The following is a 20,136-nucleotide window of genomic DNA, read 5'->3' as shown; positions in this document are numbered from 1 at the left end:
CGTCCCAGGTACCTGAGATGGCAAGCATTTTGGCTTCAAACAGTGCTGGCAGTTGGGTTTCGATATCGTTAACCTTCTTTCTCAGGGCACTGCAGAGTCTTTCACTCATACACACCTAGAAGGAGAGAGACAGCCATGAATCATCATTTATTCAGGAAAAGATTAGAGGGCGACAGAGCGCCAGCCAGATTCCTGGGTTTATAAGTAGTAAAGGGGCGACACAGAATAACCTCAGGAGGGTTCTTAAAAAACCAGCAACGCACAAAGGAAGGAAGAGTGGAAGGAAGAAAAGAGGGAGGGAGGAAACTGAGATGAGCTCGCACAACTGGACACAACCACAAGTAAATAAGTCGAGCCCTCTACCTGCTCCCTCCCCAGGGCCTCTGCACACTGGCATCCTCCTCTGAGTGGCTCAGCTTGTCCCTGGTGGCACAGCCCACAGGCTTCTGCCTTGGGAAGAAGGGCCGTGTGGATCACCCACAGAACATAACCACCCCTTCCACCTGCCCGTGCAGGTTGTCTGACCATTATGCCCTCTCCAGCTGACACACTGTTTGTCTTTCTTCCTTTATTTTTCTCTTACCTCTCTGGGGAGGACACACGCTATGGGAGCAGAGAATTCATTCTGTGTCTGGCACATAGTAGGCAGGAAAGAACGGTGCACAGATGCTGCGATCAAGGGCAGAGAGTTCCTAGCGGACACTGTCTAATAAAACTTGAGGGCAAATACTTGCTGGGAAGCCAGATTTGAAAAATAGACAAGTAGATCTCGGGAAAGTTTGCACGTTTTAGCATTTCACTTCCTACATTTTTTTTGATCTTTAAAAAATAGCAAAAATCTTAAATCTCAGTTTGTTTTTCCAGATGTCTTAGGTTATTTTGTATTTGTTTGAAGCTAAAATATGATATTTTGTTTCTTTTATTTAAAGCAAAAACCTTGTATTCAATTGCTATCTATACTGAGAGTAATGAACTACCTAAAAAAACCTCCAGTTCAGGGAAAGCAGAGAGCACAGCTGAATAACAATGAATACATATGTGAAGACATCTGGGGGATCCACAAAGGATGTTACTTAGAAGCACCCCTCTTTTACTGCCAAAAACACAACATTCCGTTCAAGAAGTAAAAACCCAGGGGGGTTCACAGAGCCCACGGAAAATATAAAATTTAATCTCCCCAGAAGTTTCCAGCTCATACTAGATATTATCACCTTGAAGTGCTTTGCTGACCTCAGACTTCAACAGAGATTCTTTCTAAAATCAACACAGACCTCACCCACCCCGTCTAAAATAGTACACCCTTGCCCCCATGGCTTTCAGCGTGTTCCTTTCCATTAAGCAGCTATAATCTCCCAAATCTCTTTATAAAACTCTTTTTATAAATCTCTTCATAAAAATCTCTGGATGAAGAGACAGTGTAAAGGCTTCTACCCCAAAGCTCACACCAGCAGAGCTGAGCAACCACTGTCCAAAGCCCTCAATTTGGAGACACCCTCTCGATGGCCCTGAGATTCGTCACAATGTCAGGACCAGAAGTTAAAGGAAGTTGCTCTGACATCCGCCCAAGCACTGTCTTGGGGGCTCCATGCTGATGACAGGAACATACCCTCCTCTTGGTCAAAAGCATGTCACCAGACGTCCCAGGACATTTCTGTCAACTCCATCACCCCAGTCATGATTGTCGCACCTCTTCCAAGTACGTCCAGTATTTCTGATTTTAGCTCACAGTCTCTCTTAACCATAACTGGGTCAGTTTCTCTTTTATTGAGCGAGCTGTCACTGTTAATATGAAACAACCTCTAAATCTTCTTATTAAATTGCAATGTACATTCTTTCCGGCACTGCTGAATGTAATCTAATACCTACCAACCTCCGGATATCCCATTTATTTCCAACACTTTCTTCCATCTCATTTATCCTCTAATTACCTTTGGTTTGGGTAACCCATAAGAGTCAAAAAACGTAATGAGTGGAAGGCAGGTGCCAGCTCTCTTTGAGGAAGGAGTTGAAAGAATATCAGATTATTGTGTCTAATACACTGAAGAAAGAGAACTGGGCCAAACTGTGACTTTTACTTCAAGGTCACCAGTCAATCAAGTTCAGAGTAGACAGAAAGTTGTTGTGTGCGACTGAGCAGTTTTAGTTCTCTGTAGACTAATATATGGCCCTCACACACACACACATTCACGTATGTGCACATGTACACACCCACCTATACACACAAACACACGAGCCTGCAGGCATGCATGCCCCAGAAAATCTGCATCTCCTTTTTTATTTCCAAATAAAATTAGACCCTAAGGAACTCATTATCAAATGGAGCTTTCCCATTTACATTTTAAAATCGTAGGCATGCATTTGTTAATTTTATGGAAAAGCAAGGGAATTGTAATTTTTTGTGTAAATGTTTTAGAGAAAAGACACAAACACAGCAGAACACTTTTGGCCTTTGGGCAAATTGTAGCAGCTGGAGACGGTCAAGAAATCCCACTGTCATGCGCACACGTGTGCGTGTGTGTGTGTACATGATACAAGACGTCAGAGAAGACACACACACGCAAACACCATCCGTGTTACAGATTATGCACACCCACATCCTCCCTGTTTGGATCCAGACACATTCGTGTTACACAAACAGTATGCGTGTTTATCCGATGCTCAATAAACCCAAACCCAAGAGTCCTTTCACGTTTTAATTCTACACAGAAATTAGGATGTACTTATAAATGGCATAATTTCTTGTAGGAAGTACAAGAGGTACTTCTACCACCTCCCCATCCAGGAAGCTTTGGTCCCACCTCATCTCCCCAGTGGCTCCACTGGAGGTCACAGAAAGGACGGGACAGGAATGTCAATGGGGACATCATCGTCTGATAAGGCAGAAATCCAGGTATGCTGTTAGCATCCGCTCTTGCTTCCTATAACAAAACTGGTAAACCAAGCCGGTGTCCTTGACCCAGCTGGGCAGGAGACAAGGTGTCAGCCATACTCAGCCTGGGAGCCTGAAATAAAGCCCTTTCCCAAGTTCTGCATGTGGATTCAGGTCCCCAAACGGCCACCTGAGTCTCATCCTGCCCTTCTGCTCTGGGTGAGCGTTCTGGGGTGGTTCTTTGGGAAGGCAGCGCAGTGGACATCAAGCATTCTGGGGCCCAAGGCTCAGTCCTCACAGGAAGCTCTCTTTCAATGCAGGGCAGAACTGCCCATCAAACTGCTGCTGGGTGGTTTTTAGCAAAATCATATAAAGTTTTTTTCAAAAGTGAACTAGACACAAAAACCAGGAAAACGACCAGAGCCACTGTGGACAGTTTTTGCCAAGAATACATCCACCATCTTGGCTCTGCTGGGGTCTCCAAAACCCCACAGGTATTCCTGCTCTCCTCCCTGGGGACAGAGAACAAGATCTTCCCTCCAGGCCAGTGGACTCTTGGTTGCTTTGCTCCCTGCTCAGAATCCTGTCCTTTATATATATTTCAACCATCTTATAACCACCCTGGTTCCCAGACCCAACACAAATCATTAATGATTCAGACCTAGTTCTCTGCCTGCCTCCCCTCTAATAACAATTCGCAGGGTAATTGATCCTGCTTCATAGTTTGTCAATAACTTGGTGGGGAGTAACGATCTCTGTGGAAGAGGGTTTTGTTTGGTAAACTGTGGTTATCCTCACTGACCGCACACTGACTAATTAAGTGAATTGACTATGTGCTCCCAGGGAATAATGTTGGGTCCTCTATCTCTATGCAAACCAAGGTCCTAATATGAAGTATAAATGGCAGGTAAACTAGGCAAAATGATTTCAAAGTCAACTTAACTTTAAAAATCAAAAAAGAAAACCAAGCACCTACTGTACCATTTCCATCTGTTTGTGAAAAACCTGAACCCAGCCCTTCTGGAAGGGAATGTAATCAACTTGTCAGATTACACCCATCCTAGAAGCCTTTTTAAGCAAAGACATTTGATTCTGCACATCATGTTTCCTTCCCCGAAGGCCAAGCCCATCGATGCCTGGGGACCACAGTCAGAACATCCGCCAGAGGAGCAGCCCTCGGTCCTGCCTCGTTGGCTGGCCCATCACTTAGCCTGTAGAATGGTTTTGCCAAGTCTATATTTTGTCCAGAGACCAGGTGATGTGTGACATGAAATGACATCAAAAGAAAGCGGGCATAGAAAGGTACTTACCTTAGCAGTGATTTCTTTAAGTGACACGCTGAGGGACTTTCTCCTTTCCTGGAGGCTGGAAGAATTGGAAAGAGGACATTGGTCTTGGTGAAAGTTCAGGCCTACCACATGTCACAAGACGGCAAAACAGTGAACCTTCCATCAGCCCAACGGCTGAAGAACAGGAGGAAAGAAGATGCCAAATTGGTTCTGTTTGACTGGAATTAATATGTTTCTAGGAAGTTGAATTTTCCCTCCCTAATTACGCTCTACCTAGGCTGGTACTGAAATCTGCTATCATTCCCACAATGCACATCTACTGACAGAGTTAACAACTCAGATGTGTTTCTGGCAGCAAAATATCAAATTACGTTCCGACAAGTACCTTCCAAGAAGGATGGTCTATCCAGGGTAGTCTCACAGGCAGGTGATCCAATATAAGCTATTTGGGTTAATAATTCACTCAATATGTTCCAAGCATCTTCTGGGTTTTGCAGGGAGGTGCAGCAGAGAGAAGATACATATATTTAAAGTATCTAAAATAGAAATCTCTGCTCCTTAGGCTTTTCCCTGCTTCTGATTTTCTCCTTAGCACTATGCATCTTGACATATTTATTTACTCATGTAATTTCTTTCTCCCCTCTTTGGAATAAGAGTTCCACAACTGGAGCAGCTGCCTGCATCCTCCTGTGTCCATTCTTGTATCCCTGGTGTTCATGATAATTCCTGGAGCTTATAGGTGGGGACTCAATCAATACCTACAGAATGATCAAGTGAATGAATGAAACTAACTCTGGGACTTCATTTCCATCACTGTTATCACGCTGATCTACGGGAGGGAACGTACAAAGAAGCCACAGAGAGTCAGACATGGCGAGCACACACACACATGATAACCAATGGGGAATGATGGGGAGGAAGGGTCAATTATGAATTTGGGGTTAACATATACACGCTGCTGCTGCTGCTAAGTCGCTTCAGTCGTGTCCGACTCTGTGCGACCCCATAGACGGCAGCCCACCAGGCTCCGCCGACCCTGGGATTCTCCAGGCAAGAACACTGGAGTGGGTTGCCATTTCCTTCTCCAATGTGTGAAAGTGAAAAGTGAAAGTGAAGTCACTCAGTCGTGTCCAACTAGTAGTGACCCCATGGACTACAGCCCACCAGGCTCCTTGTCCCATTGCGATTTTCTAGGCAAGAGTACTGGAGTGGCTTGCCATTGCCTTCTCCGATATACACGCTAGTATATATAAAATAGATAAATAAGGACCTACTATACAGCACAGCGCAATATCTCGATATACGGGGAAAGAATGTGAAAAAGAATATACATATATGTGTGCATGTGTGTGCTAGTCATTCAGTTGCGTCTGGCTCTTTGTGACCCTGTGGACTGTAGCCCGCCAGGCTCCTTTGTCCTTGGGATTCTCCAGGCAAGAATACTGGAGTGGGTTGCTGTGCCCTCCTCCAGGAGATCTTCCCAAGTCAGGGATCGAACCCGAGCCTATTCCAACTTCTGTGTTTGCAGGAGGGTTCTTTGCCACTAGCACCACCTGGGAAGCCATACATATATGTATATATAGCTGAGTCACTTTGCTGCACACCTGAAACTAGCACACTGCATAATAAATCAAATAAATCAACTATACTTCAATTTTTTAATAAATTAAAAGTGATAATAATAATATCTTATAAATAGGCTTTCCCAGCCCCATACAAAGACTAGTTCATGCACCAACAATTAAGACGGAATTAACTGACCAAAATGGCAGTGACTTTAGCTCATGCCCAACGGGTCAAGCACCGTCCTTCCAGGGTTTGACATGTTCACTGGTCTTGGCTCAATCTTGGCCTTGTCCCAGAGAGAACAGTCTCCTCTCAAATATCGATGTTAAAGCAGGGAGGCAGTGAGGCAGATAATTGAATGCATTGTTTTATATTTGATTTGATTTATATTTAATTTATTTAATGTATGCTATATTACTTTTTGCAGTAGATTTACCTTCCTAATTATGTTTTGCTCAGGCTAATATTAGCATTAGCTGCCTCCCTGGGGTACACGCAGAATGGAAGCAATGGGGGGCAGAAGAATATAAATCATCTGTACCCCATGCGAGTGATTTCCGAGCTATCTTTAGCAGTAGAGCTCTTTCAAGTGAAATTTTACTCAGAATAGTAATGCATACAATAGATAATAGGGGATCTATTCTGACTGAGGTGGGGTGTCTGGCCTGGGGTACAAATGAGGTCACATGGCGCCTGCACACTGAATATTACACCATCACCCATGAGAGTCGTTCACTCAGTCGTGTCCAGCTCTGCAACCCCGTGGGCTGCAGCCCACCAGGCTCCTCTGTCCATGGGGTTCTCCAGGCAAGAATACTGGAGTGGGTAGCCATTTCCTCCAGGGGATCTTCCAGGGGTCCCCAAATCATGATTCCAGGAGCAGGAATACAAGTTGAAAACCACCAAATTAGATGAGTTAGATGTTTATAAATAAGAGTTACATGTACTTCAGTGATTAAAATGAATCCCCACATTTCTTTGAAGGCTGCATATGATTAATGACAAATAGAACTGCTCTCTCAGATCAAATTATGCGGTACCCTGGAAACACACTTTGTCTCCACAGATTAGCACATGTTTTAACAAACACACCAGACCTAATTTATGCAAATGAGGGTCTTCCTGAAAAGCAGCCACCCTAGGAAAATAGTGTCAAACATTTATTGAGCACTTACTGTGTACCAGGCACTCTCCCTTGTATTCCTTACATGGATTAGCCTTTTAAATTCACATAACTCTATGAAGTAGGTACCTAATATCTACATCTTCAGACAAGAAAACTCTAGGAGAGATTTCAGTAATTTTCCCAGGGTCAGCTAGCTGGTAAATGGGAGAATGATGACCCAGGCCATTTAGCTGTCTGTTCTTCTAACCACTAAACTATGCTACCTCTTCCAGAAGATGTGTAATCATTTGAGGTATACTGTCACTGTATGCAGTGGTTTTTACAATTCTATTTTAGAATGCTGTTGAATTTACAAAGTGTACACAAACAGTCACTCAGTCACATCTGACTCTGTGCAACCCCATAGACTGTGGCCCGCCAGGCTCCTCTGTCCATGGGATTTCCCAGTCAAGAATACCAGAGTGGGTTGCCATTTCCTTCTCCAGCAGATCTTCCCGACCCAGTGACTGAACCCAGGTCTCCTGCATTGCAGGCAGATTCTTTATGGTCTGAGCCACCAGGGAGCCCCTGAATTTACAACACAAAGCCATTATTTGTAAATGGACATTATCCTCAACTCACAAATGGTACTTAAATCATGTGACTGAAATTCAGCCTCAACACATGAAGCCTCAGAAAAGTTGAGACTATTAAGAATGTGCTGTACAGAAGGTACAACAGGGGCAGCTGGGCTTGAGACTGGTGGTGGTGAAAGGAAATTGAGTATACAGGGGTCTACTATGTGTTGGGTCTGTCCCCCCAACCCCAATTCATTATGTCAGTGTCCTCAGAAGGGTACCTTATTTGGAGATAGTCTTTATAGAGGTGGTCAAGTTAAAACGAGGTCATTAGGGTGACCCTAATCCAATATAATTGGAGAAGGAAATGGCAACCCACTCCAGTGTTCTTGCCTGGAGAATCCCAGGGACGGGGGAGCCTGGTGGGCAGCCGTCTATGGGGTCACACAGAGTCGGACATGACTGAAGTGACTTAGCAGCAGCAGTAGCAGCAATCCAATATAACTGGTGTCCTTATGAAAACGGGAAATTCAAACACAGAGAGAGACGCACACACAGGGAAGTCCACAGATAGGACACAGGGAGAAGACAATCATCCACAAGCCAAGGAGAGAAGCCTGGCACAGATTCGTGCCTCCCAGCTTTAGAAGGAACCAGCACTGCTCACACCTTGATCTCGGACCTCCAGCTTCCAGCACCGTGTTTAAGCCCCTCATCTGGTGGGACTCTGTCACGGCAGCTCTAGCAAACTAACACATGTGAAATTTCCATTTTTAACAGTATGATTAATCATATGTGTTATTAAGATCCTACATACTGGTGCTCCAGTTCAGTTCAGTTCAGTCGCTCAGTTGTGTCCAACTCTTTGTGACCCCATGGACTGCAGCACGCCAGGCCTCCCTGTCCATCACCAACTCCCAGAGCTCACTCAAACTCATGTCCATTGAGTCGATGATGCCATCCAACCATCTCATCCTCTGTCATCCCCTTCTCCTCCTGCCTTCAATCTTTCCCAGCATCGGGGTCTTTTCCAATGAGTCAGATCTTCACATCAGTTGGCCAAAATATCAGAGTTTCAGCTTCAACATCAGTCCTTCCAATGAATATTCAGGACTGATTTCCTTTAGGATGGATTGGTTGGATCTCCTTGTAGTCCAAGGGACTCTCAAGAGTCTTCTCCAACACCAGAGTTCAAAAGCATCAATTCTTCAGCGCTCAGCTTTCTTTAGAGTTCATCTCTCACACCCATACATGACTACTGGAAAAATCATAGCTTTGACTGGACAGACTTTTGTTGGCAAAGTAATGTCTCAGCTTTTTAATGTTGTCTAGGTTAGTAATAGCTTTTCTTCCAAGGAGCAAGAGTCTTTTAATTTCATGGCTTCAGCCACCACCTGCAGTGATTTTGGAGCCCAAGAAAATAAAATCACTCTGTTTCCATTGTTTCCCCATCTGTTTGCCATGAAGTGATAGGAATGGACGCCATGATCTTAGTTTTCTGAATGTTGAGTTTTAAGCCAACTTTTTCACTTTCCTCTTCACTTTCATCAAGAGGCTCTCTAGTTCTTCACTTTTTGCCATAAGGGTGGTGTCATCTGCATATCTGAGGTTATTGATATTTCTCCCGGCAATCTTGATTCCAGCTTGCTCCAGGGTCCAAGAAAAAAAGTCTACTCTGTGTAGGAGCCGCCAGACAAGAGTCACGATGGCCCTTCTGTTTGCTTCAGACTAATAGATGATTTCAACTCACCCAAGTGGGAAACAGAAACCTTCTCCAACAATAGATTGTAAACATTCTTGCCTTGTAGTGTAGGCTCCAAGGACAGGTGGCTATAAGAAAATTGTATGCAATAATGTCTTTGAGTTTTTAAAAACTGATTATGGGGCTTTTGAAATGAAAGTGGTAGTCGCACAGTTGTGTTCTACCCTTTGTGACCCATGGACTGTAGCCCGCCAGGCTCCTCTGCCCATGTGATTCTCCAGACAAGAATACTGGAGTGCGTTGCCATTTCCTTCTCCAGGGTCTTCCCAACCGAGGGATTGAACCTGGGTCTCCTGCACTGCAGGCAGATTCTTTATTATCTGAGCCACCAAGGAAGCCTTTGGATTAGTATAAAAGCACACAAATGCCTTAGCTTCAGGTTAGGAGTGAAAAGGGGATCCCTTAAATCCCCTGGAGAAGGGAATAGCTTCCCACTCTAGTATTCCTGCCTTGAGAGTTCCATGGAAGAGATGCCTGGCAGGCTACAGTCTTTGGAGGCACAAAGAGTCAGACATGACTGAGCGACTCACACTTTCACTTTTCCACAGTAACTAAACAGTACAAGTCAAGACATGGGCAAGGGCCAGAATAAGACATTTTTAGGGAAGAATAGCAGCCAGGCAATTCGGGTTCAGTGACTCAGGATGAGATACAGTTTGAAGGAAGAATCCAGCCAGAGGCCCAAGTACGCTGTGATCACTGACCCATACCATGGACTTCCTCCCCTAAAACGCTGCAGTGGGCTCTGAACTGGTCCCCTGTTTTTGTCCTCACCCCCTACTGTCTATTCTTAGTCCTATATCCAGAGTGAACCTTCTCAGGCACTGCAGTGAAACCCATAAACCCATTCTCTAATGCACTCAGGTAAAGTCCATCCGCGAGGACCAACATGGCCCTCTCCCAAAACCTCTCTGACCTTCTCTCCTACAACAACCTCCTTCACTTTCTCTGCCTGGCCACAGAGGCCTCCTGATGCTCCTCAAATCCACTGATGCAGGCCCCTCTGGCTGGATGCTCTCCTTCCGAGACACACACCAGACCAGTCCCTCCTACCTTCCAGTCCCTACTCTGGTCTAAGCACTCCGCCCCCAGGGAGCCCAAACTGATTACTGCCTATAAACCTGCACTTAACATCTTGTCCTTGGTCTTCCCCCATAGCATTCACTACCTCCTAACCTACTATGTGATTTACTTATTAACTGTGCTTGCTGTTTATTTCTATTTTTTATATCTGCTTTCTTCTCGCACCAGTAGCAAAGCTCCACAAGGACAAGGCTTTTCCATGTAGAAATACCTGGAGCATAGTGGTGGTGAGTGAGTGAGCACCCTCTTGTCTTCTTTCTAAGGACCAGGTCGGGCATTATGGGAACATCCCCATCTCTATCAGACATGCCCTCAAACCACAGGATGGTGAGAGGCTCCCTCTCCGTTCCACTCCCTCTACTGCCCCAGCGCAAGTGGGGATTAAGGGTGGGTTTCCCAGGTGGCACTAGTGGTAAAGAATTCGCCTGCCAATGCAGGAGACATCAGAGACATGGACTGAATCCCTGGGTTGGGAATAACCCATGGAGGAGGCCATGGCAACCCACTCCAGTATTCTTGCCTGGAGAATCCCATGGACAGAGGAGACTGATGGGTTACAGTCCATGGGGTCACAAAGAGTTGGACACGATTGAAGCAACTTAGCATGCACGTAGGCACACATGAATGCAATACTGACTTAAGAAATAGTGCAGGATAGTAATGAAATCAGTGAACGCTGGCTCAGGCAGGAAGGTCAGAAAGATCTAATTCATTCAATATAATCTCTTGAAGAACAGTCCAGGCTACTAAGAGTTCCATCCACATCCAGTTCTTTCCCATGCCACCCTTCCTCCTCACTGGCATTTGAGGACACTGGAGCTTTCCTTTCATTGTTTCAAGGATAGGGAGCCCCCAACGGTGTGGAGGTAAAAAATCCACCTGCAACGTAGGAGATGCAGGGGATGAGGGTGCAATCCCTGGGCCAGAAGACCCCTGCAGGAAGATATGGCCACCCACTCCAGTATTCTTTCCTGGAAAATCTCATGAACAGGGGAGCCTGGTGGACTTAGCACATACACACTGCTCCTCACCAGCCTGCTGTGGGTGGAGATTTATGTGAGAGAAAGAAGAGGGTAAAGACATGGTGTCCACTCAGGAAGACCTCCTCTCCTCCTTCTAAATCCCAACTCCTAGCAGTCCTGCTCTCTTTGACTTATCTCTTTTGGATGGCTCCTTTTCATAGAACATGTAGGGGTTGAATTGTGTCCCCTGAAGAATTGATGCTTTTGAACTGTGGTGCTGGAGAAGACTTTTGAGAGTCCCTTGGACTGCAAGGAGATCCAACCAGTCCATTCTAAAGGAGATCAATCCCGGGTGTTCATTGGAAGGACTGATGCTACAGCTGAAACTCCAATACTTTGGCCACCTCATGCGACAAGTTGACTCACTGGAAAAGAGTCTGATGCTAGGAGGGATTGGGGGTTGGGAAGAGACAGGGACAACAGAGAATGAGATGGCTGGATGGCATCACCGACTCAATGGACATGAGTTTGAGTGAACTCTGGGAGTTGGTGATGGACAGGGAGGCCTGGCGTGCTGTGATTCATGGGGTCGCAAAGAGTCAGACATGACTGAGTGACTGAACTGAACTGAACATTCATATATGAAAGTCCTAATTCCCCATGTCTCAGCATGTCACTTTGCTTGGCGATAAGGTCACTGCAAATGTAATTGGTTAAGATGAGGCTGCTAGGGTGGGCCCCACTCCTATTTAACTGGTGGAGAAATTTTTACTCAGAAACATACATGGACAGAATTCAGTGTAAAAAGATGCTGGGAAAAGATGGTCTTCTACAAGCTGAGGTGAGACTGGGAACAGATCCTACCCTCAAAGCTTCAGAAGGAACCAACCTCTGCCCCACCATCACCTTGACCTCTAACCACAGTAAATGTCTGTGTGTAAGCCACCCATGTTCAGTACTTTGTTACTTAGTTTTATCTGACTCTTTGTGGCCCCATGGACTGTAGCCCTCCAGGCTCCTCTGTCCATTGGATTCTCCAGGCAAGAATACTGGAGTGGGTTGCCATGGCCTCCTCCAGGGGATCTTCCCAACCCAGGGATCGAACCTGGGTTTCCTGGATTGCAGGCAGATTCTTTACCATCTGAGCCACCCGAGCAGCCCAGAGCACCTTGCTAATCTTCCTTGCTAAAACCTAGAGCTGCATCTTGTATCTGTCTGGTTACAGAATCCCACGCCCTGCTCTACTAGCAACTATTTACTCCCTGTTTGTCCAGATGCTATCACTTTGGGAGGCATAACTCAAAAAACTTATCAGAAACTTGAATCTGTACCCTCTCATAGTAATACTTTCCACACCTTTCATGGATCCAGGCATTAGAGGGCTCTGCCCCTATTCTCCTTACTCCCGGAGGAAAATATCTATGGGGCCAAAGGTATTCATACATGCCCACGCAGAGCTGGTGAAGGCAGCTGAGACCAGAGGAGCCTTTCCAGAGAGCACCGAACCTGCTTTCTGCCTGGGCCCCTTTTCAAGGTCTTCCTCCCAAGGGGGGACCACACTGCAGGGATCAAGCAGTGACTACCTGGAAGGTGTGGCTAGTTCTTAGACATGCAGGCCAAGGGTCCCATCACAAAGCAGAACAGACCACAGGAGTGGGGTACAGGCCGGGTCCTCCTGTTCCCACTGGTCCTCATGCTCTGGGCCACAGTGAGAGGTAACCTGGAGGACGCCTCTGTGTTCATGTTCTAGAGAAACTGCCTCACACCCATTTCTTCTTCCTCCACCAGTGATGCTTTCTCTCACCTCCAGGAAGCCAGCCATGACTGCCCTCAGCACCAGCCTTGGCCATCAGCATTAAACTCACACCCAGGATGCCAAGCATACATCTGCTCCAAAGACAAGCCTTTGGAGGACAAACTGTGCTGCTACTCTTGTCTGACCTCTGATGCACAAGAAGATTAATGGCATGCAGAGATTTCCACCACCACCTTAATTTTCTGCAGAATTCTGAATAAGCCCCTTTCTTCTGGGGTTCTCTTTGCTCACCTGCAAAGTGAAGAAGTTGGACCAGGTGATTTCTAAGACATCCCAGTCCTACCATCCAAGACGTCTTTACTGTTCTACCATTCAAGATTCTTTTGTTAATGTTATTTTATTTGTGGAGATCTGGAGAATCTAAAAAAAAACACATCAGGGACTTCCCTGGCAGTGTTTAAGGTTTTGCCTTCCAATGGAGGGGTGATGACTCAATCCCAGGTCCAGAGTGAAGATCCCACATGACTCACAGTCCAAAACCAGAACATAAACAACAGAAGCGATATTGTAACAAAGTCAATAAAGACTTTAAAAGATGGTCTACATAAAAAAATAAATTTAACACATCAGTTATGCAAAGTGCCAAACAGCATTAATGACAGAGGCAGAAATCTAAGGCCATTTTTACTAACCAAGACACGGGTGTTTCTGCCCTCCGAACAGAATTGTGCAAAAAGTCTGCTATCTGCTGGCCACTGAGCACCCAACTTTTTGCCTATGGAGATCTGCCCATGTACCGACACGCCAGTTTAGTAAAAGGCTACAGGAGCAGAAATGTCAGCTCAGTTTCCAGTCTTCTCCCTGTCCCCTGTCCCCATCCCCAGCTCCATCCCTTGTCTTGTTTAGTAAAAACAAGTTTAAGGAGAGACAGTTACCGAAGCAAACTAGAAGTGACATAAAGGGCACGATGACAGCTGCCCTAGCACAGGCACTACTTGGTCTTGAATTAAAATATATATACAGATACAGGAATCCTTGACATTAACAACCTTGCCAATTACTGCTCAGGCCTCTAACCTTCTGTCAGGGGCAAGTGGTGAAGAAAATGACAGCAAAAATAGCTTTAGGAAATGCAGGACTTTATCTACTTGGCTTCTTCCCTTCCTTGGACCCTTCTCTCCTCACAGCTGATAATGTCACATGTCACCAGCGGGACATGGATGGAGCACAGGCCACAAAAATGCCAAGAACTCCTCCTGGCTTCAGATGATCTCAGAAAGGCATGATGGGACACACAGTCAGCAGAGGTAAGCCACTCTCTGTGGCTGTAAAAGCGATCAAGCTGGTCTCCTGAGACACTTACTCTGAGCAAAGACTGCATGCAGTGAAGAGAGGTATTTGCCAACCTCTAGTGCCACTGCAGGCCATCCTTGTCACCTTGGGCACGGCACAGAATCCCTGTCCAGCAGGGGAGGGAGCCACACACAGGACTGACCCGCTCAAAAAGCTAGCTCAGGTGTGGGGGACCTTGGCCAGAATGAGGTATAGAAAGATTTTTTTTAATAAATCATTTCTACAAATAGCCATGCCTATATCAGAGTAAGAAATATTTTCAAGTAATCTGACAAAAATTGGGCACGTGCATTTTTAACTAATACGTTTGACGTTTTTCTCTCTAGCCCAAGCAGAAGAGGTTAAATAAAAGAACCAAAGCAAAATTGACCAGAGAAATATTTGGACTTCTGGTCTGTTGATTATTTCTCTGAATGTGGATCACATTAGTGACTCATAGCCTTACCAAATAGTTCTCTGAACTTCAGGGATCTTAGTCTAAACTTGAACAAGGATAATTCATTCTATCACTCTTGAATCTTTGTGGTAAAGTCCAAATTCTCCAACCGACTCAGCAAACTCACACTGAGATGTCAAATGTTATTAGGGCATACACTGTTTTTAATAAAAGACGTCTGTGTCACTCATATGAAAGTAAAAACAGTGAAATTGCTAGTTGCTCAGTCACGTCCGGCTCTTTGTGACCCCATGGACTGTAGCCTGCCAGGCTCTGTCCTTGGAATTCTCCAGGCAAGAATATTGGAATGGATAGCCATTCCTTTCTCCAGGGGATTTTCCTGACCCAGGTGTCAAACCTGGGTCTCCTGGATTGCAGGCAGATTCTTTACCATGTGAACTACCAAGAAACTCATATAAGCACTCCGAAAAGGGATCTAAGAGAGAGAGAATAAACACAAGGATTTCCAATTTCTTAAAAAAAACAAACAAAAAAGACTTCCTGGGGTTGAGGTGCTGATGGAAACATACTGAGCAGAGGAAAGAGCCCTAATAATGAATTTACTGGATATATAGAATTTTCCAAATCAGTTGATATGAATAAAATGGCACACATAGGCAAGCACACATGCACACACGCATACACACACAGCCTGGTCCCCTGCCATCTTTTGCCAGTTTCCATCTCCACCGAGAAACTGCCTGACTATACAGAGTCACAGCTTGCATCTAAGTCCAGTTCCATCAAGAATCACAGCTTTCTTTTGGCCACACCATGCGGCATGTAGGATCTTAGTTCTCTGACCAGGGATCAAACCTGTGTCCCCTGCACTGGAAGTGGAGAATTAACCACTGGACCACCAGAGAAGTCCCAACCATAGCTTTAGTCTCAACTGATGAATTTGTTATCTGGCTTATCCAAATATTCCAAGTGTTATTTCAACCAACTCTTCCTGCTGCCTCTCAAATAATTATATTCCAAACTGAAATTATAATGCATGTGCCAAAAACATTTTGACTTAGAGGCATTTGTCTGCAAGAGATTTCAGTTGCCCAATAAAGAAAAAAATGAATGGAGTCACAAAAATGAAGGACCCTATGTCTAGGAGAAATATCAGTAACCTCAGATATGCAGATGACACTACCCTTATGGCAGAAAGTGAAGAGGAACTCAAAAGCCTCTTGATGAAAGTGAAAGAGGAGAGTGAAAAGGTTGGCTTGAAGCTCAACATTCAGAAAACGAATGTTCATGGCATCTGGTCCCATCACTTCATGGGAAATAGATGGAAAAACAGTGGAGACAGTGTCAGACTTGATTTTTTTGGGCTCCAAAATCACTGCAGATGCTGATTGCAGCCAGGAAATTAAAAGACATTTACTCCTTGGAAGGAAAGTTATGACCAACCTTGATAGTGTATTAAAAAGCAGAGACATTACTTTGCCAACCAAGGTCCGTCTAGTCAAGGCTATGGTTTTTCCCGTGGTCATGTATGGATGTGAGAGTTGGACTGTGAAGAAAGCTGATTGCCAAAGATTTGATGCTTTTGAACTGTGGTGTTGGAGAAGACTCTTGAGAGTCCCTTGGACTGCAAGGAGATCCAACCAGTCCATTCTAAAGGAGATCAATCCTGGGTCTTCATTGGAAGGACTGATGCTAAAGCTGAAACTCCAATACTTTGGCCACCTCATGCAACGAGTTGACTCACTGGAAAAGACTCTGATGCTAGGAAAGGTTGGGGGCAGGAGGAGAAGGGGATGACTGAGAGTGAGATGGCTGGATGGCATCACCGACTCTGTGCACATGAGTTTGAGTGAACTCCGGGAGTTGGTGATGGACAGGGAGGCCTGGCGTACTATGATTCATGGGGTCGTGGAGAGTCGGACACGACTGAGCGACTGAACTGAACTGAACTGATGTCTAGATCATAACTACTCTCCTTTCCACCTCTTCCTCCCAAGTTATTTTAAAGATACCTTTTTATATACAGTAAGAAAATAAATTACTGGTCTCTTATTTTCTGAAGACTAGTAACCAAGATGGTTCCAGATTTAAACTACTGTCATAACCCAAATGTATTTAAACATTCAAAAAGATTTCTATTCTTGGGCCTCTAGAGCTTTCTCCACAAAATTCCTGTGAGTTCAATCCTTCAAACACTACAATTTGATCCAGGGGGAATATGATCCTGCTCTGGGTTTATTCTGTTAAGGGATCCAAAGGTAACATCCAATTTCCACTTCACTGTCCCCCTAATTCTGACTACTTAATAAGTAATATCCCATTGCTTTCAGGATTTTTAAAAGAAATGCTTGCATTTCCACTTAATCCAATTTTTTAAAAAAAAATGTATGTTGTTTCTCCTAAATTTCTAAACATGTATACTTTCTATAACTCTAAGGTTTACCTGGAAGGTTTTACTTTCTGTTTTGAGTTTAAAAAGCAAGGGAGTTTCAGAAAACATCTATTTTTGCTTTATTGACTATGCCAAAGCCTTTGACTGTGTGGATCACAACAAACTGTGGAAAATTCTTCAAGAGATGGGAATACCAGACCACCTGACCTGCCTCTTGAGGAATCTGTATGCAGGTCAGGAAGCAACAGTTAGAACTGGACATGGAACAGACTGGTTCCAAATTGGAAAAGGAGTACGTCAAGGTTGTATATTGTCACCCTGTTTATTTAACTTATATGCAGGATGCATTATGTGAAATGCTTGGATGGATGAAGTACAAACTGGAATCAAGATTGCTGGGAGCAATATCAGTAACCTCAGATACACAGATGACACCACCCTTATGGCAGAAAGTGAAGAAGAACTAAAGAGTCTCTTGATGAAAGTGAAAGAAGAGAGTGAAAAAGTTGGCTTAAAACTCAACATTCAAAAAACTAAGATCATGGCATCTGGTCCCATCACTTCACGGCAAATAGATTGGGAAAAAATGGAAACGGTGAGAGATTTTATTTTCTTGGACTCCAAAATCACTGCAGATGGTGACTGAAGCCATGAAATTAAAAGATGCTTGCTCCTTGGAAGAAAAGCTATGACCAACCTAGACAGCATATTAAAAAGTAGAAATGTTACTTTGCCAACAAAGGTCCGTCTAGCCAAAGTTATGGTTTTTCCAGTAGACATGTATGGATGTGAGAGCTGGACTCTAAAGAAAGCTGAGCGCCAGAGAATTGATGTTTTTGAACTGTGGTGTTGGAGAAGACTCTTGAGAGTCCCTTGGACTGCAAGGAGATCCAACCAGTCCTTTCTAAAGGAGATCAGTCCTGAATATTCATTGGAAGGACTGATGCGGAAGCTGAACTCCAATATTTTGGCCACCTAATGTGAAAAACTGACTCATTTGAAAAGACCCTGATGCTGGGAAAGATTGAAGGCAGCAGGAGAAGGGGATGACAGAGGATGAGATGGTTGGATGGCGTCACCTTACTCAATGGACATGAGTTTGAGCAAGCTCCGTGAGTTAGTGATGGACAGGGAAGCCTGGCATGCTGCAGTCCATGGGATCACAAAGAGTCGGACATGAATGAGTGACTAAACTGAACTGATGCTTTTCTGAGTCATCTTTAACTATCTGCCATCTGGCCAAGAACAAGCATATGCACATAAAGCTGCAGACACGGCTTAAACCTTAAGTTTCTCTCAGGCTCTTTCAAAACTCGCGGACAAAACAACACATCAGTCAGATTCCTGAAACTGGGGAATACTATAAATTTCATTTCCTAAAATGCTTCATTGGGTAAGCTAAAGATTTACACATTTTATTGGATAAAAGATTGCAAAAATAGAGTGCTCATGAACAAAATGATAAACAGCTGGAAAAAAATCCAGTTGACTAAACAAATAATTGAATAAGTAATCAAACACCAATATCAATACCACTCAAAGAGGAAGCTGAGGGCATTTGTCCAAAAGGATGTACAAAGTAATTTTGATAATGGTGGCCAGTATGAGCACAGTAACAAAAATGTATACCCCCATGTATAAGGCACAGGGCCTCCCTGCCTGTGTGTAAAGGAAATCTAGAGGTCCTGGTATGTGACTTCCCAGCAGCCTAGGAGTCAGCACAGGGCAGGGCAGGCAGCCTCTCAGCAGCTTGGAAAAATGAAAGTGTTAGTTGCTCAGTCATGTCCAGCTTTTTGTGGCCCTCTGGACGGTAGCCCGCTAGGCTCCTCTGCCCATAGAATTCTCCAAGCAAGAATACTGGAGTGGGTAGCTGTTCTCCTCTCTCTCCCAACCAGGGATTAAACCCAGGTCTCTCGCCATTGCAGGCAGATTCTTTACCATCTGAGCCACCAAGGAAGCCCTGGTGCAGCTTGGAAAAGACGTGTTAATAACAGACTGAAGTCCCAGCCAGTAAGGAGCAGGTGTTCCAGACATGGGGATATTTGCTGCAGTCCCTGGGAAAGGGTCTCTCAGCAGAACGGAATTACTTCTGCTGGAAGAGCTTCAAACCTTCGGCTCAAAGTCTGAAGAACAGTTTAGCTGGGCGTATTCTTTAACATCTGAAAAGTTAAAGCAGGAACCGAAAACATACAACCTGAAGACAGGAAAACACATCGAGGATTTATTGGGAATAAGAAAATTTGATGAAAGGGGATGGAGGATTGTAGAAGACACACAAGTTACATAGAAATTAAGCATAGGACATTCTCAAGTTGACAATAATGAAAAGTAAAAATTGAAATTGACCAGAATAAAAACTATTAGAAGAGGACACACGCATTCACCTAGGCCGAGAGCTGACTCACAGTCATAGCACCTGGAGAACCAGCGACAGTCATTTCAGCCTCTGAGAACCCATGAGGCTCTAGTCAAAAATAATTTATCAGATACCCAAGTTATAAAAGAAGAATGGATGAGTCTATATGTTACAAGTCTCCCAAAATAACTACCTAAATAGTAATAAATGTTGTAAATTCCTTGAAGAAAACAAAGCACAGAGAATTTATAAAATATTAAAATGCAGCATTTAAAAATATATAGCCACAGGAACTTCCCTGGTGGTCCAATAGCTAAGACTCTGTGCTCCCAATGCAAGGGGGCCCAGGGCCCCTGGTGGCTCAGATGGTAAAACATCTGCCTGCAATGCGGGAGACCTATGTTCAACCCCTGGGTCAGGAAGATCTCCTGGAGAAGGAAATGGCAACCCACTCCAGCATTCTTGCCTGAAAATCCACGGACGGAGGAGCCTGGTGGAGGAGCCATGGGGTTGCAAAGAGTCAGACATGACTCAGCCACTTCACTTTCTTTCAGGGACTGTATCACACATGCCACAACTGGTGCAATGGGCATGAACTTGGGCAAACTTTGGGAAACAGTGAGGAACAGGGAGGCCTGGGGTGCTACAGTCTAAGGGGTGCTGCAAAG

At 44.7% G+C, this 20,136-nt stretch overlaps 1 protein-coding gene across 2 annotated transcripts in view; it reads right to left on the bottom strand.

Moving 5' to 3' along the window:
* Positions 1 to 20,136, bottom strand: part of DISC1 (DISC1 scaffold protein) — a 407,183-nt gene that overhangs the window by 224,510 nt on the left and 162,537 nt on the right. For both annotated transcript variants that reach the window (XM_088841835.1, XM_055425806.2), the window contains exons 7-8: positions 4,180 to 4,234; positions 13 to 115 (exon numbers count right to left, since the gene is read on the bottom strand). In XM_088841835.1, the coding sequence (XP_088697961.1) occupies positions 13 to 115; positions 4,180 to 4,234 (158 nt within the window). The remainder of the gene's footprint in view (positions 1 to 12; positions 116 to 4,179; positions 4,235 to 20,136) is intronic.

The sequence above is a fragment of the Moschus berezovskii genome, chromosome 12 (genome assembly GCF_049115385.1).
Source record: "Moschus berezovskii isolate FMDL1 chromosome 12, NW_MosBer_1.0, whole genome shotgun sequence".
NCBI classification, from domain to species: Eukaryota; Metazoa; Chordata; class Mammalia; order Artiodactyla; family Moschidae; genus Moschus; species Moschus berezovskii.
The sequence above is the reverse complement of the archived record's forward strand: the minus strand, read 5'-3'. Positions and strand labels throughout refer to the sequence as shown.